At 41.6% G+C, this 26109-nt stretch overlaps 1 protein-coding gene across 6 annotated transcripts in view; it reads right to left on the bottom strand.

Annotated features, from left to right (window-relative positions):
* tbl1xr1b (TBL1X/Y related 1b) overlaps positions 1 to 25716 on the bottom strand; it is a 31830-nt gene extending 6114 nt beyond the window's left edge. For 2 of the 6 annotated variants that reach the window (XM_061693828.1, XM_061693833.1), the window contains exons 1-11: positions 25520 to 25716; positions 22863 to 22929; positions 9836 to 10128; positions 8085 to 8188; positions 7120 to 7265; positions 6770 to 6992; positions 4184 to 4316; positions 2859 to 3000; positions 2670 to 2733; positions 2498 to 2595; positions 960 to 1020 (exon numbers count right to left, since the gene is read on the bottom strand). In XM_061693828.1, coding sequence (XP_061549812.1) covers positions 960 to 1020; positions 2498 to 2595; positions 2670 to 2733; positions 2859 to 3000; positions 4184 to 4316; positions 6770 to 6992; positions 7120 to 7265; positions 8085 to 8142 — 925 coding nt within the window. In that variant the 5' untranslated portion in view covers positions 8143 to 8188; positions 9836 to 10128; positions 22863 to 22929; positions 25520 to 25716. Of the gene's footprint in view, positions 1 to 959; positions 1021 to 2497; positions 2596 to 2669; positions 2734 to 2858; positions 3001 to 4183; positions 4317 to 6769; positions 6993 to 7119; positions 7266 to 8084; positions 8189 to 9835; positions 10129 to 22862; positions 22930 to 24808; positions 25067 to 25104; positions 25304 to 25519 lie in introns of those variants that run through there. The other 4 variants (XM_061693829.1, XM_061693830.1, XM_061693831.1 and 1 more) reach the window with 4 other exon arrangements.
* Positions 25717 to 26109: the final 393 nt, after the last annotated feature.

The following is a 26109-nucleotide window of genomic DNA, read 5'->3' as shown; positions in this document are numbered from 1 at the left end:
CAGCTGAAATTTATTGGAGCAAGTTGTGTGCTGACTTCCATTTACCTTAATGCCTGGATCAGACTACAAGACAAATTAGTTTTTTCACGACTGCACTATGTCAGACTACTGCCATAAAATCTTGCCGTATCCCGGTCAGACAATGGCGACACTACACGACGTATTACAATACCGCCGTATCCCATCTTTTACAATCACTGGGCTTTAGCTTGTCAAATCAAACGCTGACGGGGAGGCGGAACCAGAAAATGTGTCACCAGTCAACGTGATCAGATACAGCATTTACCATGGCGACAACAACAACAATGGATTGAGCCAATTGTGTGGGGGGTACGGGGGGGGGGGGGGAGAACAAAATCAGGACTAACGTGTGGTGGCCATCACCAGTGCTCGGGAGAGGACGTTCATTCAAGGATTGCTTGAGGTACTGTTCACGTACTTTTAATACGATACAGCTAGCAAGCAGGCTAAAAACGTTATGTAGCCTAGACGGTAGTGCTAGTACTAACGTTTCTATGTACACCTGCTGGCATTCTGTTGAATCATGCTATGAGGCTTCGGTAAACATTGGTTTGTGCACGTGAATAAATGTTGACAATGCAGACTAAGTACGTTGACAACAGAAAGCGCGGGAGGCCATGTGCTGGTCACAATACGCAATCATATTGGGCGATGTCAAGGTGTGCTGTGATTGGTTCATTCTGAATATAGCTGCATCCCCAGTTAAAAGAGGATGTGCACAATTGTGCAACCAGATTATCTAAATTGTTGATTTTCACTTCCCCTCCGTAAAATATGTCTTTTTTTCCCAAATTGAGTTGTACGGGTTATAGGTCGCATTCTTGGTGGAGAAAGTTTTGAAATTATTTATTTCAGTCTTTTTTTTTTTTTAATCACAGAAACCTGGCATTTGAACAGGGGTGTTTAGACTTAATCCATTAATCAAACTCGTGACTCACCTGAGTGGAAGGGAAACTGCTGCTTTGCCTCTCCTGTGTGGGCATCCCATATAATTGTGGTCTGAGTGAGAGATATTTTTTTTTAATTATTAGTAGTGAATATTCAAAAACCGGCAGTGATAAAATAGCTAAATATTAATATATGAAAACAATCCACTGCACTTGCGCATATGTCGCTTTTGGCAAGTAATTAGGCTTTCAGGTCTGTTTTTACTTTTTTATTGAATTGTTAATCAGAAATCTACAGTGTGTCCCAAAATGATAAAGCAAGAACAGAATTGTAATGATAAAGTTTTCAAATATGGTATATATGGCGCTGAATTCAGTGAATGAACATTATGTCCGGTTTGTCTCTACCATCTTCTATTAGTAAAGGCTCATCTTGGGAACATTAACTGCAACAAAACACTATTTTTAGTGGATGTTGGCCAGATTCATGCATTTGTGTCTCTGAGCTCTTCAGACAGCTTCTCTTTTCAATTTTTTTTTTGTTTGGTATCAAATTCATTGTCAGCTGTGAGGTCAAGTGACAGAAAAAAGAATTGAATATTTTGTATTCGTGTGATATCCTCTTCATGAATCACTTCACTTTGCAAAATGTAAGCAAAAGAAAACCACTGTTTTTAATCAATGATTTTACAGCTGTGACATCAAAAACAGTGTTGTTGGTGCCACATGTTCTACTGATGAACACAAGATAGCAATGTTGAATAAGACAAGAGTGTGCAAAATCCTCTCGGACCCTCCACATCCCGGTCACCAGCTCTTCCAGCTCCTTCCCTCAGGTAGCCGCTACTGATCAACGCAAACTAGAACTAGCAGACATTCCAACAGCTTCTTCCTTCTTGCATTCAACTTCTTAAACACCTAATTTACAATTCCATTACAACATCTGGCAATTTTTTTGTCTTGAGTTTGTTGTCACATTTCTGTCAGGTCAATTATATACTACTCGTGGACTCACTGTAGTAGTCTCGCCACGCTGCACTATTTGCATATCTGTTGTTGACCAATACTGGCCATTCATGCCAGAGTAGCATCTGCTCCATTTGCACACTGACTGAGGAGTATCTGCAACATTTGCACAACCAACATTGTCCCAGATTATCGCAGTACTCGTTTGAAGTCTCGGCGCCCTTTCCACAATGGTCATTGCACCGGACTATTGCAATATTAGTCATTCGAACTGCTCCAAGTGCTAGAGGACTCTGCATCTTTTTGCACAATGTCAAAAACAAAATAAAATAAAAAATGTACTTACCGGAGACAAATTCCTTGTGTATTTTTTGGACATACTTGGCAAATAAATTTTGATTCTGATTCTAATAAGGAGGACCCTCAAGTCATGTAATGGCCACATTATCGTGTAACAGTGCACACATACCCAAAAGCACAGTTAATCTAAATACTGAGGATAGACTACAGAGAATATGTGTATGTTTGTCCTTCACGTACTGTATGTACACATACACTTAAGCCCTGGGACATCACCATAACATAAATGTTAGTTAAAGTCCATACCTCCCAGAATGATTTACCTTGTCTACCCCAGCGCTAAGGATGAAGTTTCCTTTCTTATTCCACTTCAGTGCAAATATGGGACCTTTGTGCTGACCCAAAGTACTGGCCAGGTTACCTGTAAACGCAACACAATTGAGATAAGCGGAAAAATTATACAACAAATTTCAAATCTAGAAGCTGAGAGTTTACCGTCTTTTGTCCATATTCTAGCAAAGCCATCATAAGAGCCTGTTGCTAAGAGTGTGCCCTCACTCTGAAAGACAAAGATTTGTCATCATTAAATGGGAGAGAAACTGAGAAAGTGGTCACAGGTAGATCACAGGCATGTGCGCTCATTGAACATGAGCAATCATACAGGTGAGTTGAACACATACTCACATTCCAGTCTAGTGAGGTGACGTCTTTGTTGCTTGGTACGTCCTGGCCTCCTTCTCGTATGCAGTGTCTCAGAACCAGCTGGGTGGAGCCACCTGAACTGTTCTCACTCAGGTTCCAGATTCGAGCTGTCGAATCGCCAGACCTGTCAGAGTAAAAACAAAAAAAAAAACATGAATGAGTGATCATTTTAAATTTTAACCAAATTTAAAATGTTATTAGCGCGATGCACCCTCTTCAGCTAAATTTCTATTTGCCGATTACATTTTTGAATAATTAAATTTACGGGATTAGTAATTTACGGAAAGTTTCCAAAAAATATATGCTTAAATCATTCAATCGGGGGGGGGGGAAAGAATTCACAAGCTATTACAGCTGCGTGTGGTTAGAAGAGGAAATTTGGGAAGTAGTGATGGAACATGATATCACTTTGACTGCATGTTAAATAATACCGCAGATTAAAGAAAGTTTTGGAATACAGTGGTGCCTTGATTTACAAGTTTAATTTGCTTTGGGATCGTGGTCTTAACTCAAAACACTTGTCTCTCAGATCATCTTTCCCCTTTGAAAAAAAACAGACTTTTGTGACAATTTTTAATGAGAAAAACAGCCCTCTACAGTATTGTACATTATGAAAACTACTGTCATAAATCAATAGAATGTATAAGAACTAAACCGTTTGTGCATTGTAATAATTCAATGGGCATTGTGTTGTATGTTCAGTTTTAAAGTAAACTTGAACTGCATATAAACGGCTTGAAGCAAGCGCTTGGCCTCCTTTTTGAAGAATTTTTCAGTATCGGCCATACTGCAGCTTGTTGTGCAGTTTGCGGCCACCATAGTTTGTGCTCATAGCGGCTCATATCTAAAACAAAACTCAAGTCAGGTCATTCAGACGGCGAGGCACAAGTGTGTTTAGAAACGTTAATATAACACATTCAACTCTAATCAGCTGTCAGTTTAGTGGAGCACAATTTCTGGACCATCATTAAAAGAAAAGCAAGGCATCTAGGCAAATCAAGTCTTAAGCCTTAGAAGACTAATTATTATTCAGTTGGTTTGTTGTAAGAGAGCATAAATAAGTTTAGTTGTAGTAATAAGTAAACGTAAGCTTAGTGAAGACTACAAAGTTAATATTACTGTACACAGTGCAATATCAGTAGGTTTCAAAGCATGGGCAGAGGAATCCTATCTCATTCTCAACACACAAATCCAAACAGACTGTAACACGCAGTGTCTTGTAAGTTAAATCCAAAGATAAATAAGGTTGATGGTTCTTAAAGGTGTTTTAATCAAATGGTCCAGTAGTGGACAAGTTTGATACTGACCCAGATGCCAGCAAGTCGTTGACTGGATTCCAGGCACAGATAAAAACTTCTGATTCGTGACCTCTGAGGACCATGGCTTTACTCTGGGGTATTTCTACATCCCGATCCACTTCCATCATCTCAGAGTGGTGATCTAAAACAGGAAGTAGATCAGTTTAGGGAAAGAAAAAATAAATAAATAAATAAAAAAAATACAAGAGGAAGTGAATTTAATTCATTTACAAAATATACAACTGTTGAAAAACCACAACTAAAACGAGTTGTCAGATTAGTGCGTAAATTAAGAAAGAAGCTAAAGGAAATATACTAACGAATTTCTTACATACATGTTTTGCCACAAAGTACTGCTGCAGCCTATTCCTGAACGACTATCGTCATTTCCAGTCTATAATGCGCATTCCCCCCCCCAAAAAAAAAATTGTCAAAAGTCAATTGTGCGTATTATACATAGGTATAGGGGCAAATGGGAAAAAAAACTTTCACATTTTATAAATGCATGGCACCATCTAGTGGTTATGAAACAGCTGTACAGTTTCCTTCCAAAATGCCATCGCCTCCTAGTGGTTATAAAAAATGTGTAGCCTACACTTTCATTCCAATATGACAGGGGTACGTATGACTGCATATATGTACCGTTATGCTCATAAGTTTACATACCCTGCCAGAATTTGTGAAATACATATATCTTTAAATATGACTGATGACTGAACAACAACAATCATTAATTTCTCTATGGTTATTGTTTGTTTAATGATAATGCTTTTCTGAAATACTTGACCGTTTAATTTGAATCCCATTAAAATAAAATGTTTCACCTGGTCATTCATGTTTTCTTTTAAGAATTGTACCCATCTTACAAATTCTGCCTGGGTAATCAAACCTAGGAGCACAACTGTGTGTGTTTTCTAATTTACTAAATAAAAGTAGGGCTGTGACTTTCAAAATAAGAGCAAGTAAATTAAAAGGATTACGTGTTCAAATAAAGTGCTTAACTTCAGAATAATTCCTTGAAAAAAAACTAACAAAATACAGATCATACTTCATGTTTTGATCATATGGGTAGAAGCAAAATCATGCATTATAAAAATGGATTATAGATAGGGTTTTCCAGAATTTTGAGGTTGGAATTGGAGCGGAAGCCATACCCGTTGGACACCCCGCCCCCCACCCACCCCTTTGCACGTCACTGCTACTTGCCACCTATAACAGAAAGTTGTGATGTAGTAGTAATATCTTCTGTACATGACAACAGGTAATTGTTTGATGGACTGTTTTGTAGACCCCTGGTTTAAACCTTAAATAGTATTAAATAATAACATGAACAAATAACATTAACATAACCAAGGATAATAATTTTTTAAAAAGTTCATGAGCTGGATATGAAATCCCGACAAACTCTTATCCGACTGACTGCTATTATAAATCGCATGTTGTTGTAAATGATTTTGGCAATGGAAGCGCCTCAACAAGTGGAAGACAGGGTGCATAACTACTGTGTCGGGGTTTATTTTAAGCGATGTTCTCTCTTTTTCTATGGAACAACAAACCGTATACATAGAGAAAAAAATTTACTAACATCAACCAATGCAGCTGTCCCCAACCGCCCAGTCGCAGTATGTACTGGGCAACACAGACAACACATTAAATCTATTTTATTGATCTGAAACAGGTTTTATTTTGAATATCAGGTACATCCACCTGTGCCTCCATACATACGTTAAAGTGCTTCTCGGTCATATGGCAGTCATAAAAAAGTAATTCCACAAGCAAGCAAAACTTTGTCAAAAGAAAAAGACTTCTTCGAAACACTTCAAAAAGGGAAAGATTTTAAAAAATCTGCAGTTAAGTGACAATATCAGCATTCCACTTAAAATATGGGTTTATCGCTTACAGGTGACTGTCACCCACTAAGCCTGCTGTCTGCAATATTTCACGACAGGCGACCAATTCATGTAATGAAGCCTTAAAGACAGCTTCTGCGCATGCAGTTGTGTTTAGGATTCAAATCCAGGCAGAATAGAAAGATTGCCAAAAAAAGCACAGAATTCCAAGCATCAATTTTCAACATTCTCTCATATTCTCATACATGACTATGACCAAAACAAAATTACTGAGTAGACTGGACATAAGCAACACAGTTCATATGTCAATGTCTCCCATTACACCAAGATGGGAATGGCTTGTTGAAAAGAAACAAGTGCAAGGTTCCCACTAACAACAACATCTACAATCAGCGTAATAGTGAGTAGTATTTTTACTCGTGTTTTAATTTTTTGTATGCTGGTCCGTCAAAATATTGCTTTATGTGAAACCAGCATGTGGCACAAAAATGGTTGGCAACTGGTGAGCTACCATACCGTACTAGCATTAACGAATATCATCATTACACAAATTCGGACTTGCAACTTGTAGACTGACACACTGGACCTTACTGAATGCTAAATACTCTAAAGTTGGAAAACATTTAAGGAGATTCTGAATAACACATTGTTAAAGACTATTTAAAAATCCTTATTATAGTGAACTGCAGCACCACTCACACCAACAAGAAAACAAAACTGTTCAATAGCCCACGAGCTTGCTTACTGGCTAAGGCATGGGATCCATTTTCCTCCCCATTGGCTGCACCCTCGCCGTTCTTGGTGCTTCCCTGGGGCCCAGTGCTGCTGCTGCTGCCTGCTGCCGCCTGCTGTTGCTGCTGGGCCAACTTGTCCCTGTAGGCCTGCTGCCTGGTTTGGACTACATCGGGCATCACTGCGTCGATCAGGGACAGCGACTCAATGGGGCGCCCGTCAAATAAGGTCCCATCCTGCATTAAAAAAACAAACAACAAGACAAATCATTAAACAAATGTGATTAATCAACCCTATTACTACAAACCAACACTGGAGTAATAAAATGAAGCTGTGTGTGTCAATGTAAAGATGACGACTGACTTCGTTGATGCTGACTTCAGCCTCCACGTACTGCAGGCCCTTCTGGATAATGGAGATGAGGGCAGCAGGGGGCACCAGGGCTCCATTGATGTTGGACTGGCTGATGTGGCTCTCTATGCCAAAGGTGAATGCTGAGTGTGAGAAGCCTGGGGAAGAATAGTTTGGAGAGTTCAAGTATGGTTTCAAATATGGACATGTCAAGAACAGCAAATATTCAGTAAAACATACATCTTTAACTGTACTGTAACAGATTAGCCCATTGATTACTCGAGTAATCGGATCAAAATTGATTTTGCATTATTAAACAACAAAATGTTCACACGAGGTGCAGGTATTAATGCTGTCTACTTGGGGTCACCAATCACGCAGTCCACTTTGTTATTTTGAGCATGTGTGTGTGTGTGTGTGGCTTTAAAAGGCAGGCCTGGCCTGCTGAGCGAGTTGTGCATCAGCGAATGATTGCGTAGTTCGCAATTGTTGGGTCAGGTTAGCAACTGGCGATTAACTGGCTAAATGTTAGCCAGTACTTTTTGAGTGTCTGGGCGTCAGTTGTGGCCGAAGCAGCTCGTGTATGTGTCTGTGTGGAAAAAATTTCCCGACAAAGTTTCAAGGCAGAGATATTGCTTAAAATGTTTTGTAATCGAATTATTCTAAAAATCGTTGCTGCCCTGAAGAAAACGCATTCAGATTAATTGTAAGGCCAATTTAGAGGATCAAGTGCATTTGTGAAAAAGGCAACATAAAAACCATGTCCATGTCAAGAAAGGGGAATCATGAACATAAAATGGTAGTGAAGCGCAATTACTCCTGAATTACAAAAGTGACAAAACATTATTAGAAGGAAGTGGATCAAAGGCAGAAAAACAAACAAATACAAAAACAGATACATTTTGTTATATTGTATTCATGTGGACAAAGTCTTAAAGTAAATTTCATTTAATTTGTATATTTGGGGGGGGACCTACCTGACTCCTGCAGGTATCTGTAAACCAGGAAATTAACCTCATCACTGCTTATGCTCATTTTTAGTCCTGGTCATTAAACCATTTGGTCAGCACACTATAGGAGCCTGGGAAAGGAAAGACAAATAACAGATTTGCTTATTCACAGTTCATGGCACAACACACCATAGAGTAATGAAAAACAGGGGCGATGCACTGTAAAAATACACAGTGGATGGCATTTCACAGAATAAACAAGTACTGTAAACGTTGTGGCGGCACGGTGGAAGACTGGTTAGAGTGTCTGCCTCACAGTTCTGAGGGCTGGGGTTCAATTCCCGGCCCCGCCTGTGTGGAGTTTGCATGTTCTCCCCGTGTGCCTGTGTGGGTTTTCTCCGGGCACTCTGGTTTCCTCCCACATCCCAAAAACATGTATGGTAGGTTAATTGAAGACTCTAAATTGCCCGAAGGTGTGAATGTGAGGGCGAATGGTTGTTTGTTTATATGTGCCCTGCGATTGGCTGGCAACTAGTTGAGGGTGTACCCCGTCTCCTGCCCAATAATAGCTGGGATAGGCTCCAGCACTCCCGCGACCCTTGTGAGGATAAGCGGCTCAGAAAATGGATGGATGTAAACTTTGTTTACGCTGAAATTTGAAAGGGTGGGGGGGGAACATAAATTTAACCAATAAACACACAAGCGACCTTTTATTTGAAGAACAAATTAAGTTTTGTTCCTCCCAGCTCCGGGCAGGGAAACTGTTTCCATTCATTAACCTACAACTGGAAATAATTAGTAGTCATCTTCATGAGGCAGCCATCACAGGGTATTTCTAACTCAGTCAGGAATAGATGGGCTTAAAAGCACCATAATAACAGATCCCAGTGCTTGCGTTCTGGAATCCAGATTCTTTCTTGCAGAACCAGCACTGTTTAAATGCGACTGTGGAAATAAACATGGGGTCTGGACAAGGGACTCTTGTCTCCATCATGCGAGTCTGGTCAAAAGCCTTTCTGAAAAGTCTCCAAGACAAAAGTGGAAGGAAATGCATATCATCAATCAGGTGGAAACGTCAAATCTACAAATATGGCCAATTTCATATTTTTACACAAATCAAGACTATGGTTCTTTTACCCCATGTTTTTTTTTTAAATATAGTATTGCAATAGCTTCAGAACAAATCTATTGAATTCTCTTGAACACTCAACTTTCTGAGTGTTGTAAAACTCTGCCTCTTCCCTCACTCTGCTGGAGCCGTCACCCCAAGATTGAGTCTGGATGTTTTTTGGCCATAACAAATGAAAATAGTGAGGTTAAAAACATTTGAGCCTGTTTTTCTAAAAATGTATCGCTGTAACGCTGCAAAAGGAACTGGTCAGCCATGACGTCAAGTGTGTGCAGATTAATTTCTGCCTATTAAACTGCTTAGTCGTCTTATTTTATTTATTGCATCACTCATGGCTCAAAGACCTTGAGAAAGATTTAGAGGAAATCTGTAAACCAAAGTTGTCTGTATTAAAAGCTGTTTGTTTGGTCAGAGGGTTGGCGTGAGCGAAGACTTTGATATGGACAGCTGGTGCTGAAAAAGTGTCCAACCATTTTTAATCAATGACAGCATAATAATGTTTTGGGAGGGGGGGGGGGGGGGGGGCAAATAAATTAGCGACTGAACATGATTTTGGGGTGGGGTGTTGTTGATGTTGGTATGCAATGGTATATGTTGGCAACATAAGGTATAATACCAACTTTAACAATGCAATGTTTGATAACTCAACTAAGAAGATGCAAGGAGTCCGCCGGACAGCGACGATGTGTTGAAGGACAGTTCTGGTGGCAAATGGAGTTTTCAGTGGCTGGTAGTCTACATACTTAACAGTACATGGAAGCGACCATGCACAGAATCAATAAAATTATGTTGACAGTGACAAAATGCTCACAGGTACTGAGTAACAATACTTTCCTGTACTGGAATGAAAGCCGGGTATCAGCCCTCTAGTCCACGTATCCTTGACTTCAGCCTTGGAGTAGCAAACAGAGCTCCCCTCCGCTACCGACTCCGGTCGTCAGCCTGACAATTTGATTTAAGAAGCGAGACCTCATTGCTCGGCCCAATGGGTGGAAAAAAATTTAAGTGCCTGGTTGTGTGCACATTATGCAAAAAAAAGAAAAAGAAAAAAAACTTTGCTTATCATCTACCCATCAGATTAATGCTAAACACGTTGCGGCAAGCACATGCACCAGTGATAACATTAGTCTCAATGGTGATAGTTTGCATAAGGCTGGTTTATCAAACTGTTGTGGCCGATACTGACACTGCATTTTTTGCTCAAGAGCTCGAGTAGACAAAAAGTCTTGACTATAGCCAAGGTGAATGTGCGAGATAGAGCCTTGTGAATATTGTAAACTCAAAATGCATCTTGAATAATCCCACCACCATTAATACATTAAAAAGTACACATACAGTTCCCTCCAAAAGTATTGGAACAGAAAGGTCAATTCCTTTGTTTTTGTTGTATACTGAATACATTGGGGGTTTCAGATCAAAAGATGAAAACGAGACAAAAGTTTAGAATTCCAGCTTTTTATTTCATGGTATTTACATCGAGAGGTGTTAAACAACTCATGACAGAGCACCTTTTGTTTGAACCCATCCACTTTTCAAGTGAGCAAAAGTATCGGAACGTGACTGATGGGCGTTTTTAGTTGCTCGGGTGTTGCCTTTTAGATTGATCGGTTAAACATTAGCTAGCGCTTGTTTTTGGCTTTCACCTGTGGAAACTGCATTTTCTCTTAAGCAAACATGAAGACCAGAGAGCTGTCTATGGGACAAAAGCAAACCATTTTGAAGCTGAGAGAAGAGGGAAAATCGATCAGAGCTATTGCACAATCGTTGGGCATAGCCAATACAACAATTTGGAATGTCCTGAAAAGGAAAGAAATTACTGGTGTACTGAGCAACAGACATTGAACAAGTCAGCCAAGGGTATCAACAGCAGTTGATGACACAAACATTGTGAGAGTTGTGAAGAAACGCCCAAGACAACAGTCAGTGAGATCACTGCCAACCTCCACAGTGCAGAAGTGAAGGTATCACAATCAATTGTGCGAAGAAGACTTTGAGAAAAGAAATATACAGGCCATACCAAAAGATCCAAACCAATCATCAGCAAAACAAATCGGAAGGCCAGATTGGATTTTGCAAAGACGAGCAGAGATGAGCCACAAAGGTTTTGGAACAAAGTTTTATGGACTGATGAGACCAAGATTAACTTCTAGAAAGTGATGGAAAGGCCAAAGTATGGAGAAAGAAAGGATCTGCTTATTATCCAAAACACACAAGCTCATTATGAAGCACGGTGGAGATAATGTCATGGCTTAGGCTTCCATGGCTGCTTCTGGAACGAGCTCACTTATCTTTATTGATGATGTAACGCATGATGATAGCAGCAGAATGACTTCTGAAGTCCACAAAACCATTTTCTCTGCCAATTTACAGAAAAATCCATCCAAACTAATCGGGAGAAGCTTCATCATGCAACAAGACAATGACCCAAAACACACTGCCAACACTACATAGGACTTCATCAGGGAGAAAAACTGGAAGGTCTTAGACTGGCCAAGCCAATCATCAGACCTTAACCAAACAGAGCATGCATTTTACCTCCTGCAGAGGAGACTGAAGGGATAAAACCCCCAGAAACAAACAAGAACTGAAAGAGACTGCAGTAAAGGCCTGGAAAAGCATTTAAAATGAAGAATGCAAGTCTTTTTAAGTCAGTCGGTTGCAGGTTTGATGCAGTTATTGCAAGTAAGGGTTATGCCACCAAATATTAAATGCTATTCACTTCAAGTTAATTTAATCATTCTGTTCCAATACTTTTGCTCGCTTGAAAAGTGGGGGGCTTCAAACAAAAAGTGCTCTGTCCTTAGTTGTGTAGATACGGTTAAATAAAAGCTGGAATTCTGAACTTTTTCTCATATTCATCTTGTGATCTGAAACCCAAACATCTTCAGTATACAACAACAACAAAGGAATTGACCTTGCCATTCCAACACTTTTGGAAGGGACTTCATATACAAATGGCTGTGGAAACATATTTATTCATCTGGTGCTTAATCTGTTTGTTGTGCATTTTCTAAATTTGATGCAAAACAGACTTTTTTTGTTGCACGAAAAGTAACAATTTGAATGAATAATTTGGATAAGAACTGCACTTAAGAGGAGACAATCAGAAAAAGACTACGGTCAATCAATTTGGCAAAGCCAACATACATGTAGGTATGGATCCATCCAGCCTTGATGTTGTATCAATGACACAGGCTTACGACAGCCATCAAACACTTTGCTTATTATTACCAATTACTTTATTTAGAAGCTTCAGCAAAATGTTTCTTTTCTGGCCATGTGTGCCCTGCTATGACATCAATGTAGCTTGTACTTACCATCATTTAATTTTAAACGGATTTCTTGGTAACATGACTCAATTCACTGGACTCACCGCACTACCTATGCTATGCAGTCACTGGATGTCAATCAATATAGAGCACACTTGGGCTCTAGCAAAATAACATCATGAATGAGTAGTGACTTGACATGTTTTATGTGCTATTGTTACGGTTTCTACGCGTGCTTGCAGAAGCCTGTCTGAGCAGTTTACATATGTGTTGCATAGATGCACTTTATTCCTTTCGACCTCAATTAGATGAATTAAATTGTGAGGAAGAGATGTGTCTGTATAAACAAAATATTGATAATGCAATGTAGGGCTGCATGATTTTAGCCAACATTATTACGATTATTTTGATCAATCTTGTAATCACGATTATTCCTCGTTAGGGAAAAATCTTTATTTTTATTGTACTACTTTTCAACAAATATGTAACAGTTTTCAGTGCAAAATTAATCTTTAAAATAAGAATAAATGATAGCTAATAAAAAAATAAATGTACCCCAAAAAAAATTCTACTTCACCAAAGGCTAATATATATGCTTTTACAAAGTGCAATCACGAATTGCAACTTAATGGAAGCAAATACAGTCAATGCATAAAACGCAACAACATTAGGCACACACACACACACACACACACACACACACACACTACATAAGTTTGGTCATCCGCTTTGCACAGAGGAAATAATGGGAAAACGGCTGCAATACTTTATTCCTATAATACTTTGTAACTGTTTACATTTTCAAATGATCACTTCTCCAACATTTCCACGGAATCACAATGCCCCAACTCTGGTGACCTATTTTGAGAACATGCCCACGCCAACTCATGTGGACTTCACTACCGTATTTTCACGACCATAAGGCACACTTAAAAGTCTTAAATTTTCTTCAAAATGGACGGGGCGCCTTATAATGCGGCGCGCCTTATGTGTGCACAGAGTTCCAAAATCTGTAAATGTTATTGTGTGACTTTGATGAGCACTCCGCTTGACTGACTGGGAGCATTTCCTGCCGACGCGCTGCTTATATAGAGGAAAGGCGGACGTGACTGAGGACAGCATGCGGACGTTAAAGGGGGAAGGGTGCGTGTGAAGAGGACACACCCCCAGTAGGTAGATAGTTCCGGTATGTGCATTGTGCAAAACAACATCGGTTTGGCTAAAGACCCCCGAAAATGGCACCTATGAAGAGACACGCTTACAAAGCACAGTTTAAACTGCAAGCTATCAGTTACGCTGAGGAACATGGGAATCGAGCAGCCGCGAGAGAATTCAAGATCAACGAATCCATGGCTCGCAAGTGGAGGAAGCAGGAAAACGAGCTTCGCCAAGTCAAGAAGACGAAACTGAGTTTCTGCGGAAACAAGGCGAGGTGGTCCGAGTTGGAAGACCAACAAGAGCAATGGATTAATGAGCAAAGAACAGCCGGGAGAAGCGTCTCTCCAGTCACCATTCGACTGAGTGCAATAACTTGGAGCTTGCCATCATTCCGGGAGGCTTGACGAAGGAACCCTAACCGCTGGCCATCGGTGTAAACAGGGCGTTCAAAGTGAAGTTGCGAGCGGCGTGGGAGCGATGGATGACAGATGGCGAACACAGCTTTACTAAGACTGGGAGGCAGCGGCGGGAGAGTTACGCCACAATTTGTGAATGGAGTGTGGATGCTTGGGCTAACATGTCTCCTTGCCCTGTTGTTCGAGCTTTTGTAAAAGCCGGCATTTCTGAGGAGCCGCACGGCAACGAGACTGACTATGACAATGACGAGAGGGAATCTGCCGTGTTTGATGAAGAACTTTCCCAGCTGTTCATTTCGGATACAGAAGATGAGGACTTTGATGGACTTGTGGATGAGGATTGATCAAAAAATAACGTGAGTATATTGTTAAATACTTCAATAAAGTACAACCGAACTCAGTTTTGCACCCGCTGCCTTTTTAAAGGCGCTGAGAGGCCAGCTGGGAGACAGTCTCTCCAGCATGTCCTGGGTCATCTCCAGGGTCCCCTCCCGGTGGAACCTCCCGGTCCTCTCAATGCGGAGGAGCAGCAGCTCTACTCTGAGCCCCTCCCGGATGATTGAGCTTCTCACCCTTATCTCTAATGGAGAGCCCGGACACCCTGCGGAGGAAACAAATTTCGGCCACTTTATCCGGGATCTTGTTCTTTCGGTCATGACCCACAGCTCGTGACCATAGGTGAGGGTAGGAACGTAGATCGACCGGTAAATCGAGAGCTTCGCCTTTCGGCTTAGCTCCTTCTTCACCACAACTGACCGATACAAAGTCCGTATCACTGCAGACGCTGTACGCATCCGCCTGTCGATCTCCCGTTCCATTCTTCCCTCACTGGTGAACAAGACCCCAAGATATTTGAACTCCTCCACTTGGGGCAGGATCTCATCCCTGACCTGGAGAGGGCAATCCACCCTTTTCCGATTGAGGACCATGGTCTCATATTTGGAGGTGGTGATTCTCCTCCCAGCCGCTTCACACTCTGCTGCGAACCGCTCCAGTGAGAGTTGGAGATCACGGCTAGATGAACCCAACAGAACCACATCATCTGCAAAAAGCAGAGATGCAATACTGAGGCCACCAAACCGGAACCCCTCTACGCCTCGGCTGCGCTGAGAAATTCTGTCCATAAAAGTTATGAACAGAATCGGTGACAAAGGGCAGTCTTGGCGGAGTCCAACCCTCACCGGAAACGAGTACGACTTACTGCCGGAAATGCAGACCAAACTCTGACACTGGTCGTACAGGGACCGAACAGCCCCTATCAGGGGGTTCTGCACCCCATATTCCCGAAGCACCTCCCACAGGACTCCCAGAGGGAAAAGGTCGAACCCCTTCTCCAAGTCCACAAAACACATGTAGACCGGCGTCTTCCCCCACCATCGGAGCCAACTCACCACCAGTTGGTGATCAGTTGATAGCTCCGCCCCGCTCTTCACCCGAGTGTCCAAGACATGTGGCCACAAGTTCAATGACACGACCACAAAGTCAATCATCAAACTACGACCCAGGGTGTCCTGGTGCCAAGTGCATGTGTAGACACCCTTATGCTTGAACATGGTGTTTGTTATGGACAATACGTAGTGAGCACAGAAGTCCAATAACAGAACACCACTCGGGTTCTGATCGGGGGGGCCATTCCTCCCAATCACCCTCTAGGTCTCACTGTCATTGCCCACGTGAGCATTGAAGTCCCCCAGCAGAACGAGGAGTCGCCAGCGGGAACGCTCTCCAGCACCCCATCCAAGGACTCCAAAAACGGTGGGTCCTCTGAACTGCTGTTTGGTGCATAGGCATAAACAACAGTCAGGACCCGTCCCCCCCACCCGAAGGCGGAGGGAGGCTACCCTCTCATCCACCGGGGTGAACCGCAATGTACAGGCACCGAGGCAGGGGGGCAATAAGTATACCCACACCTGCTCGCCGCCTCACACCATGGGCAACTCCAGAGAGGAAGAGAGTCCAATCCGTCTTGAGAGGACTGGTACCAGAGCCCAAGTGTGTGTGGAGGCGAGCCAGAATATATCTAGTTGGAACTTCTCGACCTCGCACACCAGCTCGGGCTCCTTCCCTGCCAGAGAGGTGACGTTCCACGTCCCTAGAGCCAGCTTCTGTAGCCAGGAATCGGATCGCCAAGGTCCTAGCCTTCGGTCACCGCCCAGCTCACAATGCACCCAACCCCTATGGCCCCTCCCACAGGTGGTGGGCCCATGGGAAGGGGGACCCCCGTTACCCCTTCGGGCTGTGCCCGGCCTGGCCCCATCGGTGCAGGCCCGGCCACCAGGCACTCTCCTTCGAGCCCCACCACCAGGCCTGGCTCCAGAGGGGGGCCCCGGTGACCCGCGTCCGGGAAAAAGCGATACAATAATTTTTCTCATTATAGGGGTCTTTGCAGCCATGCTTTGTCTGGTCCCTCACCTAGGACCTGTTTGTCATGGGTGACCCTGCCAGGGGCATAAAGCCCCAGACAACTTAACTACTAGGATCATTAGGACACACAAACCCCTCCACCACGATAAGGTGACGGCTCAAGGAGGGGGAAGTAAAGGCAATACAAGGCAAAAGGTAAAGCAAACACTAAGAAACAACATTTGTGCACAATTTTTCATACTTTTACACAGATGTTTTTTCTGGGTAGATAAGTTTCATCAAAGCCGGTGTGTTTTATTGTAAAGCTCTTCCTCAGGGTGAACACTTTCAGAGCTGTGCACTCATTGCAGACTGAGTAAACAAATGATTTTGGTGTAAAATGTTACTTTAAAGGACCTTTCACACTAAATTTAGCACAGCAACGCGGAGGTTGCCGTTTTTTGTTTTGGGCGCGCAGTGATGACATCTTAGCGCAGCCAATGGGAGAGATGGTGGCAGAGTGATTTCAGACTGAAAACAGCAAGAGATTTTGTTGGAGTTCTACAATGAAAACAGCATGGAAGAGAAAATGGAGGAATCCATAATTAATGCAGTGTCCCAAGCTCTGGGACACGAGACAAATGACGTACCCCGGCGTGGTTAAAAATAAACTGCTCCCTGCTCAGTTTGAAGTACCCCTCATAGTGCACTTCATGGAGCTGTAGCTCACGGATGACCCTAAACTCCCCCAGATCCTGCCATGCCAATAATTACAGATGGACTCTTTCGCTTCTTTTAGTTGCTACTGCTCCCCCCCCCCCCAATTATAAGCAAACCCAGGGCTTTCCATTGAAACAGTGACATATAGAATAGAATAATAGAATAGAGGGTTACTGTCAGAGGAACAATGACAATATTAGGTATCTCTCAATTTGCATCATTGAGGTAAACAAAGAAGTAGAAATACAGTATAAAAACACAATTATCAAAAGACACTTACTTACAAAATATACAATTGTTCACATTTAAAAGGATGACTGACCATATTATGATATTGTGTTCGGTTACTGCACATATTAATTAAGACAATATTGCATAGTCATTCATTAGATTGCACTTAATACGTGTGAAGAAATGCATATTGCTGAGCTGCAGCCTACTTTACATCCAAACCAACGGGAAAAGGCACCAGGCTACTTCCTTTTTCTTCGCTTTGCAACCACCAACACATATGTGCAAGCTTGCGCTGTGCCGTCGCCTCTGCCCCGCAATATATGCGGCGCAAACTAAGTACAATGTGTAAGGATCTTAGGAGTTTTCTAAATACTGTGCTCGCAGCTAAGCCACATTTCAGTCACCAAAGTTGAAGAGTGATTGTTGTCCTGCTGACTAACACAGATTGTTCATTTAACAGAGGAGCTATCAAAAAGCTATACAAATGGGGTGTTACCTTTGCTGCTGATATGAGGACTACAGTAATCCCTGGTGGGGAATAGGGACAGAGTCCTGCACGAATAGCGAAAAACACGGGAGTAATTTACAACCCCCCCCAAATATTTTTAATTGCCTATATTAATAGTCAAAACATTAAATACACAACAAACTATAATCCCAAAAAAGTTTAATATCATTTTAAACTCATTTTACAACATTAACTTTGAAGATAAATGGCATATAGCTGATTTTATTTTGAAAAAACATGAACCAGAAGTGCACAAGCGACAACCATAACTTCTTCTGCCAACAACCCAGGCTAAAATTGGCTCCTCTCCGACATACAAAGCTAGTCTCTCAGTCAAGATGCATCACTTCCATCTAGTTCCTTGATAACGATGTGCTACTTTCCTATTAGACACGGCTTTGGCATCTTAGTGTTTCAGAAAAAGCACAAAACCTGCAAAGAAGTTAGCATTTAAGTGAATGACTGGGGATAGGTTCAGTTTAAAAAAAAAAAAAAAAAAACTGGTGAATTTGTGATTAGTGGAATGTGACTATGATTACTGTATTGCAAAACCATAGGTTAAGTGTACAAAATAGACACATGGGTCAGTCTGATTAGCTAAATATGTCAGTAAACCAAATTTCATCAAACCATTGATTCTGCGTGTGTTTTGCCTTTTCGTTTGGCTTCTGTGACACTTTTTTTCTGAAAGGGCAGCGGCGCTAAAAGGAGATATGCATATGGAGGATTTTGGGGTGGCCAGCGGCACTACTAAATGATATGTGATTGATTGAAAACAAGGAAGTGAGAGATGAGAACAAACTTCTCTTCTCCAGCCTTTCCACCTTGTGTTAAGTACTGCAGTATAATGCAGGCAAATGACATATCATAGCAAATGACATATCAAACATATCAAATGTTCATTATAGTCTATGCTGCGGGCAGCAAAAAATTGGATGACCGTTGGGGCGTCTTATTTAAACCACGCAATCTTTTTTGAACCTCTCCACAAAAAGAATCAGAATCGAAAGGAGGACCTGGAATCGGAATTGTTCCAATTCAAACGATGCCCACCCCTAATTGTAGCCAATCGCTCTAACAACTATGGATCTTTAAAGTGTGAAAAGGATCACTGTAATGCAACTGACAGCAAGTACAATGAGGCTCTTTGCAAAAACGGAATGCTTTTTTAAATTTGAATTTTCGAAAGGTTTCATGTACAGATGACAACACTGTCAAAAAACAATTCTTGTTCACACTGACATATGATGTAATATGCATGCAAGAAAAATAAACACACTAACTGCTTGCCTTACAGTTTGTAAACAAATCTTTTGAATGCCAAGTAACGACGCAATAAAACTACACTTTGCTAGCGCACAAATACACAAAGTCCTTTAGTCTAGCATTGCAGTTTTGGCTGTGATGTACTTGCGCAGGACCAGACTGACAACGTAACACAAAAATATCTCTGAGCATTAGAGTAGCATTTTCGAGCTTTAGACAAAAATGTGAATGCTATGGTTTTTAAATCTTTTTTTCAAATGTTTTGATTCAGGATGCACCAACAACAGAGACTGTATGCCTGTACAGTACTCGTAAAAATGCACCAATACTACACACTGATACCACTTCACCAAACAGAAATATACTGTGGGTATGGAAAGTATTCAGACCTCCTTAATTTTTTCACTCTGTTATATTGCAGCCATTTGCTAAAATAATTTTTTTCCTCAATGTACACACAACACCCCATATTGACAGAAAAAAACAGAATTGTTGACATTTTTGCAGATTTATTAAAAAAGAAAAACTGAAATATCACACAGCCATAAATATTCAGACCCTTTGCTCAGTATTTAGTAGAAGCACCCTTATGAGCCAATACAGCCATGAGTCTTTTGGGGAATGATGCAACAAGTTTTTCACACCTGGATTTGGGGATCCTCTGCATTCCTCCTTTGCAGGTCCTCTCCAGTTCTCTCAGGTTGGATGTGAACATTGGTGGACAGCCATTTTCAGGTCTCTCCAGAAATGCTCAATTGGGTTTAAGTCAGGGCTCTGGCTGGGCCATTCAAGAACAGTCACTGAGTTGTTCTGAAGCCACTCCTTCGTTATTTTAGCTGTGTGCTTAAGGTCATTGTCTTGTTGGAAGGTGAACCTTCGGCCCAGTCTGAGGTCCTGAGCACTCTGGAGAAGGTTTTCGTCCAGGATATCCATGTACTTGGCCGCATTCATCTTTCCTTCGATGGCAACCAGTTGTCCTGTCTCTGCAGCTGAAAAAAAAAATCCACACTATGATGCTGCCACTACCATGCTTCACTGTTGGGACTGTATTGGACATGTGATGAGCAGTGCCTGGTTTACTCCACACACACCGCTTCGAATTAAGGCCAAAACGTTCTCTCTTGGTCTCATCAGACCAGAGAATCTTATTTCTCACCATCTTGGAGTCCTTCAGGTGTTTTTTTTAGCAAACTCACTGCGTGCTTTCATGTGTCTGGCACTGAGGAAAGGCTTCCATCAGGCCACTCGGCCATAAAGCCCCGACTGGTGGAGGGCTGCAGTGATGGTTGACTTTCTAGAACTTTCTTCCATCTCCCGACTACATCTCTGGAGCTCAGCCGCAGTGATCTTTGGGTTCTTCTTTACCTTTCTCACCAAGGCTCTTCTCCCCCGATTGTTCAGTTTGGCCGGACGGCCAGTTTTAGGAAGGGTTCTGATCGTCCCAAACGTCTTCCATTTAAGGATTATGGAGGCCACTGTGCTCTTAGGAACCAAAAGTGCAGCAGAATTTCTTTTGTAACCTTGGCCAGATCTGTGCCTTGCCACAATTCTGTCTCTGGGCTCTTCAGGCAGTTCCTTTGACCTCAGGTTTCTCCTTTGCTCTGACATGCACTATGAGCTGTAAGGTCTTATATAGACAGGTGTGTGGCTTTCCTAATCAAGTCCAATCAGTATAATCAAACACAGCTGGACTCCAGGGAAGGTGTTGAACCATCTCAAGGATGATCAGAAGAAATGGACAGCACCCGAGTTACATACGAGTGTCACAGCAAAGGGTCTGAATACTAATGGCTGTGTGATATTTCAGTTTTTCTTTTTTAATAAATTGGCAAAAGTTTCAACAATTGTTTTTTTCTGTCAATATGGGGTGCTGTGTGTACATTAATGAGAAAAAAAATGAACTTAAATTATTTTAGAAAATGGGTGGAATATAGCAACGAGTGAAAAATTTAAGGGGGTCTGAATACTTTCCGTACCCACTGTACGTTCCAGGGAGGCGCCATGTCAGCAGTGTGGAGATACTTTAAGGTAAACACAGGTGACAACAATTTTAGCCAACTGCATATTATCTGTATTATCACATTATTGTCTGGCAAGCAACGGGTTTCGTGCCCAGTTGTCCACTCAACTCCACAGTGCTCGACTACAGCCAAGCCAGCCGCATTCCCATCACGATTCCGCGAGTAAAGAGAAGCAGTTAAAAAGGTATCGCGTCAGTTGTCCTGTCAGTTTCATATTATAATTTGTGGTATTCTCAAGAGGCAGTTTTGTAGTTAACGCAGAGGTAACAAGGCATCTATAGTCCAACTTATTTATAGCCACCTGACTCTACATTCTTTTTTGTCTCTTATCTATGTACTCCTTTTACGTAGTGCCCCCTAGTGCTCTGAATGAGAAACCACATTACTGAAATGCCTTGTGTTACTTACTGGCTACATCCATCCATTTTCTGTACCGCTTATCCTCGCTAGGGTCACGGGCAAGCAGGAGCCTATCCCAGCTATCTTCGGGCGAGAGGCGGGGTACACCCTGAACTGGTCACCAGCCAATCGCAGGGCACATATAGACAAACAACAATTTCCACTCTTACCGATGGGCAATTTAGAGTCTTCAATGAACCTACCACCCATGTGGGAGCAAACAGGTGTACCCGGAGAAAACCCATGCAGACACGGGGAGAATATGCAAACTCCAAACAGGTTGGGCGAGATTTGAACCCCGGTCCTCAAAAATGTGAGGCAGATGTGCTAACCAGTCGTCGAGCGTGCCGCCCTACTGGCTACATTCAAGTGAAATGTGCGATAAGAATTAGAAAAACGGGCAGTTGGATGTTAAAATGTCAGTAACGACAAGTTGTTACCCTAAAAAGTTTTCTATTTGAGTGAGACTTATGCCCTTTTTAAGAAAGGCTTGTGTTTTTAACAATACTTGCATAGAATTAAAACATCATGATTTCATCACAATTGTAAAATTTAATGGCATTATTAACTATCAGTACATGGCAAGTACTCAATATAAAAGTACCTGTTTTTGGTCTAAGAAAATGGTATTGGTGCATCCCTATTTTTGATACTTGGACACCAAAACTGAAAAATATGAAACGATAAGCCAAATGACAACTTTCGTCTGTTGGCAGTTAAAAACAATCTTGTGTAGACTCTGCAGTACAAACTTGATGCAAAACTCAGTAATTAGTGTAATAACAGAACAACATATTCTAATGTGTATTAGTGTAAACATGTTATTCACAAACTAAGAACTGTGCACAATTGTGGCCCAAAGTCGCGACTTGTTTCTTAATTAATAAACTGCTATTGTATAACACTTTGAAGCCGTTCGATTTGGTATTCTCAATTTGTCATCGAATTAGTCGTTAGGAAATTCTGATCTTCCACACTTAAAACTACAAAACAACAAGAGATGTGTTCTCAATTTTCCATCACTGCTGTTTCTGTGGTTACTATGATCAAACACGACACAAATTTAACCATCATCATCAGCCACAGTGGCAGAAACAAACAACTGCAAGCACATGACAGCTGCAACCAACCTCCCTCTCTTTACAACTGCTGTCATGTTTGGACTAGAAACAATAGAGATGGCAGCAGGTCACACGTTAATGAAAATAGGTGCTCCTGCTCGACCAATGGGTTTTGATAGTAGTTAATGTAATTAATGAGCACCGTCATCATGCTGGTTGAATACAAAACACTCTCATAGATACATGGCATAATAAGACCAAATAAATGTAAAATATCTTACCCATGTGATCAGGATAGCTTTATGCGTGCATCATTGCTTTGTTGTCCTCAACAAGAACACTCAACCCCTGAGACACACACAAAAAGATTTTTCTGTCAACCAGCTCATAGAAGCATTTATATTACATCACTGAAAAATATTATGCCTCATTGTTAAGTCAGCTGCTAAAACCATAGGCTATCAGATGACCCGTTGCCATGTAAACCGACATTTAAATTCAAGTGACAAGTGTGCAGCCACGGTCAAAACCTATCCAAACATGCCATAAATTTTACAGCACTATGACAATGAACTTGTATCAAATGAAAACTTTAGCAGAGTTGTGTCAGCATGGCTGAAAAGTAAACAAACAGGCGTGACACCAAACAATTGGAAAATGGGTCAGCAACCTAAAGCTCAATTAGGAATGGATAATGCAAACATATACTATCAATCAATCTGCTTTATTTACACACTCAAGGTCCAGGCATATATAAAGCAATATAAAGTGACATGATACATATATACACTACAGATACACCGATGTAAGCTTAATATTTACTAAAAAGCAACGTTCAATGTTTACAAATCTGCAAATGGTATTGTATAGCATTAACCTTTCTTAGACAAACATGACTGAATTGTTAAGTCCCATTTATCCGGCAGATAGATTTTCACCTTAGATTTCTTAGAACGACTAACAAAGTATTGACTCTTGCGCTTACATTCTACTTGCACTAGTCCATTTACATCTAAAAAGTAATCATTTCAGAGGATCATTATAGGCTATTCTAATTTTTTGGTAGGCTTGTTCTGTACAGTATACAGAGCTGAACAAAATTGAGAGGCCACTGCAAAATATCAGTTTATCTGATTTTGTGGGTATAAGTAAAGGGGACTTTTGTGTTTGATTCCATGGTAAATGGAGTGCACTTATATAGTGGTTTAGTAGCTACAGAGGCTCACATTTACCCATTCACACACATTTATACATTGCCAGGCCCACAGGGAGAAATTTGCGATAGCTGAGATTGGAACCACCAACCTTCCGGTCACAGGATGACTGACACTACCAACTGAACCACAACCACCCAGTTAACTGTTCTATAAACTACTGACAACATTTACATTTAGAAAAGCATCTGTTTGCAGAAAAAGAAAATTGGTCAAAATACCAAAAAGGGTCCTGTTTTTGGTTTTTTTGTCTCTTAATTCCTGCCACAGCTGTTTATATACAGTACATTTGCCCACAAATGTTGCATTTAGAGTGCAGTCTGCTATGAACAAAGGAAACTTTACAGTATTGTACACTGTACTGTACTAGACGACCGCTATTTAAAGTGGGGTATATGCATAGGTTACACAAAGTTAAATCTGATATCTCATTAACCACTTCAACATTGTGCCATGCACCATTGTGGCCTTTTACTCCCAGATTTAAATTTAACGACAATCAACTGCGTCACCCTGGATTTGCCGTTTTCTAGTGGGGGGCGGGGGGGCTCACGTCGTATTTACACGTTTGCTTTTGTCCCCTCGTTATATTTATAAGTTTCCCCTTCACAACTAAGTCACGTGTATGCAAAAGCGTGCCAACATGCTTATCTGTCGGGGGCTAAATTAGCAGGATAGCGTGGAGTGCTAGCCACTTGCGGAAACACGTCGCCCATCCCCCCACCACCCAGAGCACAGTGGCGGTGAATGGGTTCGAGATAATAATACAGTGTTGACCTCCACCGATGCACTTAGTCAACCACTGTACCCTTATTTGCACGTATGAATGACTAATCATGCATTTAAATTCAGTCATCATTTACAGTACAGTTGCATTCACATGCGGACGTAGGGTAAATGACAACGGCACTTCATTCACTCTTTTTAATACACTATGAACAGAAATGATCGCATATTTAATGTCATTCAAATACAGTTAAACTGGCTATTTTTGTTTTGTTTTGTTTTGTTACCATTTACAACGACAGCACAGCGACGCCCCAGCCGGCAATGCTTTCTTATGGCGGTCGCTCTTTCAATTTGAATTCATCTTATCGTGATACAATTGAAAGTGTTAACTGATGTTTCGTATATGTTTCCATCACACCCCCGCCACTGAATACATTACAATTAGCGTCTTTTCGAGGGGATTGGAACAAGTCCTATACTAGGACACTGCTAGGTAGCTCCAAGCTAACCTTTGCGCTAAAGATGCTAACAAACTGGCTAAACGCTAGTGTGCTAAGTGTCGCTATAATCTGGTACCTACTTGGCTTAAAAACCTTTTGAAATACGACGATATCTCCCGACAGTTGTCGTGTACAATTCGGAGCGTTTCATGTGTGTGTGATCGATTATCGTTTTTCTTTGTTGTTGTTGTTGCAAATGTGAATATCAATCGTTAGATTCAAATATTAAAGCTAAAAGCAGGCGCTAAGAAGCCTGCAACGCTTTCAGACGTTCGCCATAGTGGCCTGACCGAGCAGGCGAAAATGAGCTGCCTGTAACTACTGTTATTTTCAAAGCGCCGCGCTCATTTCATATTCATTACTCTCCCTGCGTGTTTACGGTTATTTTATATACGATTCTTAACGCCGCACTAATCAATAACACACACGCGCGCGTTTCTAAACAAGCAAGTAGGGCTAGTAACGGCAGAGAAAATCGCCACATCGGTGACTAACCTATTTTCCGAAAAGCATCAAACACCCGGTGTATGTCCCCTCTTGTTTTGCGAATGTGCGACGGCTTCGCGGTAAAATGGAGTCACATATCCTTGCCGAGCCGAGCGATGAGAGGAAAATGTAATATACCAAGGCCCTGGAAGTTTGTACCGCAGCCAAGTACCAGTCATAACAACAGAGTGCGCGCCCATCCCCCACTCCACAGCTCATTTGTGCGTGTGTGGTCACCACTAGCCAGGATTAATGACACCCCACCTCCACCCCCACCCCCATCCTCACCCCACATCCTCACCCCTATCCTTTCCTCAGCCATTCAGACTGTGAAAGTCAACAACAAGCTTACATCATCATTGCAATCTCTGTTCTACACAGATTTTTTTTCTCTTTAGCTCGATACATATTCCATAATCACATTAATTTATCCATTGTCCTCAAATGAAGATGATAGCATGACAATATTTATGCTTCTCACTAATAATCTTATGTACCACTCATTACTATTCCTTTATATAACAATTCTCCACAGTCCATCATCCATCCATTTTCATTGGCTCATCCAGGTTCGGGTCGCAGAGTAAATAGCCTAAGCA

This window comes from Phycodurus eques, chromosome 13 (genome assembly GCF_024500275.1).
Source record: "Phycodurus eques isolate BA_2022a chromosome 13, UOR_Pequ_1.1, whole genome shotgun sequence".
Classification (NCBI taxonomy): Eukaryota; Metazoa; Chordata; class Actinopteri; order Syngnathiformes; family Syngnathidae; genus Phycodurus; species Phycodurus eques.
This window is presented reverse-complemented; position numbering and strand designations above follow the sequence as displayed.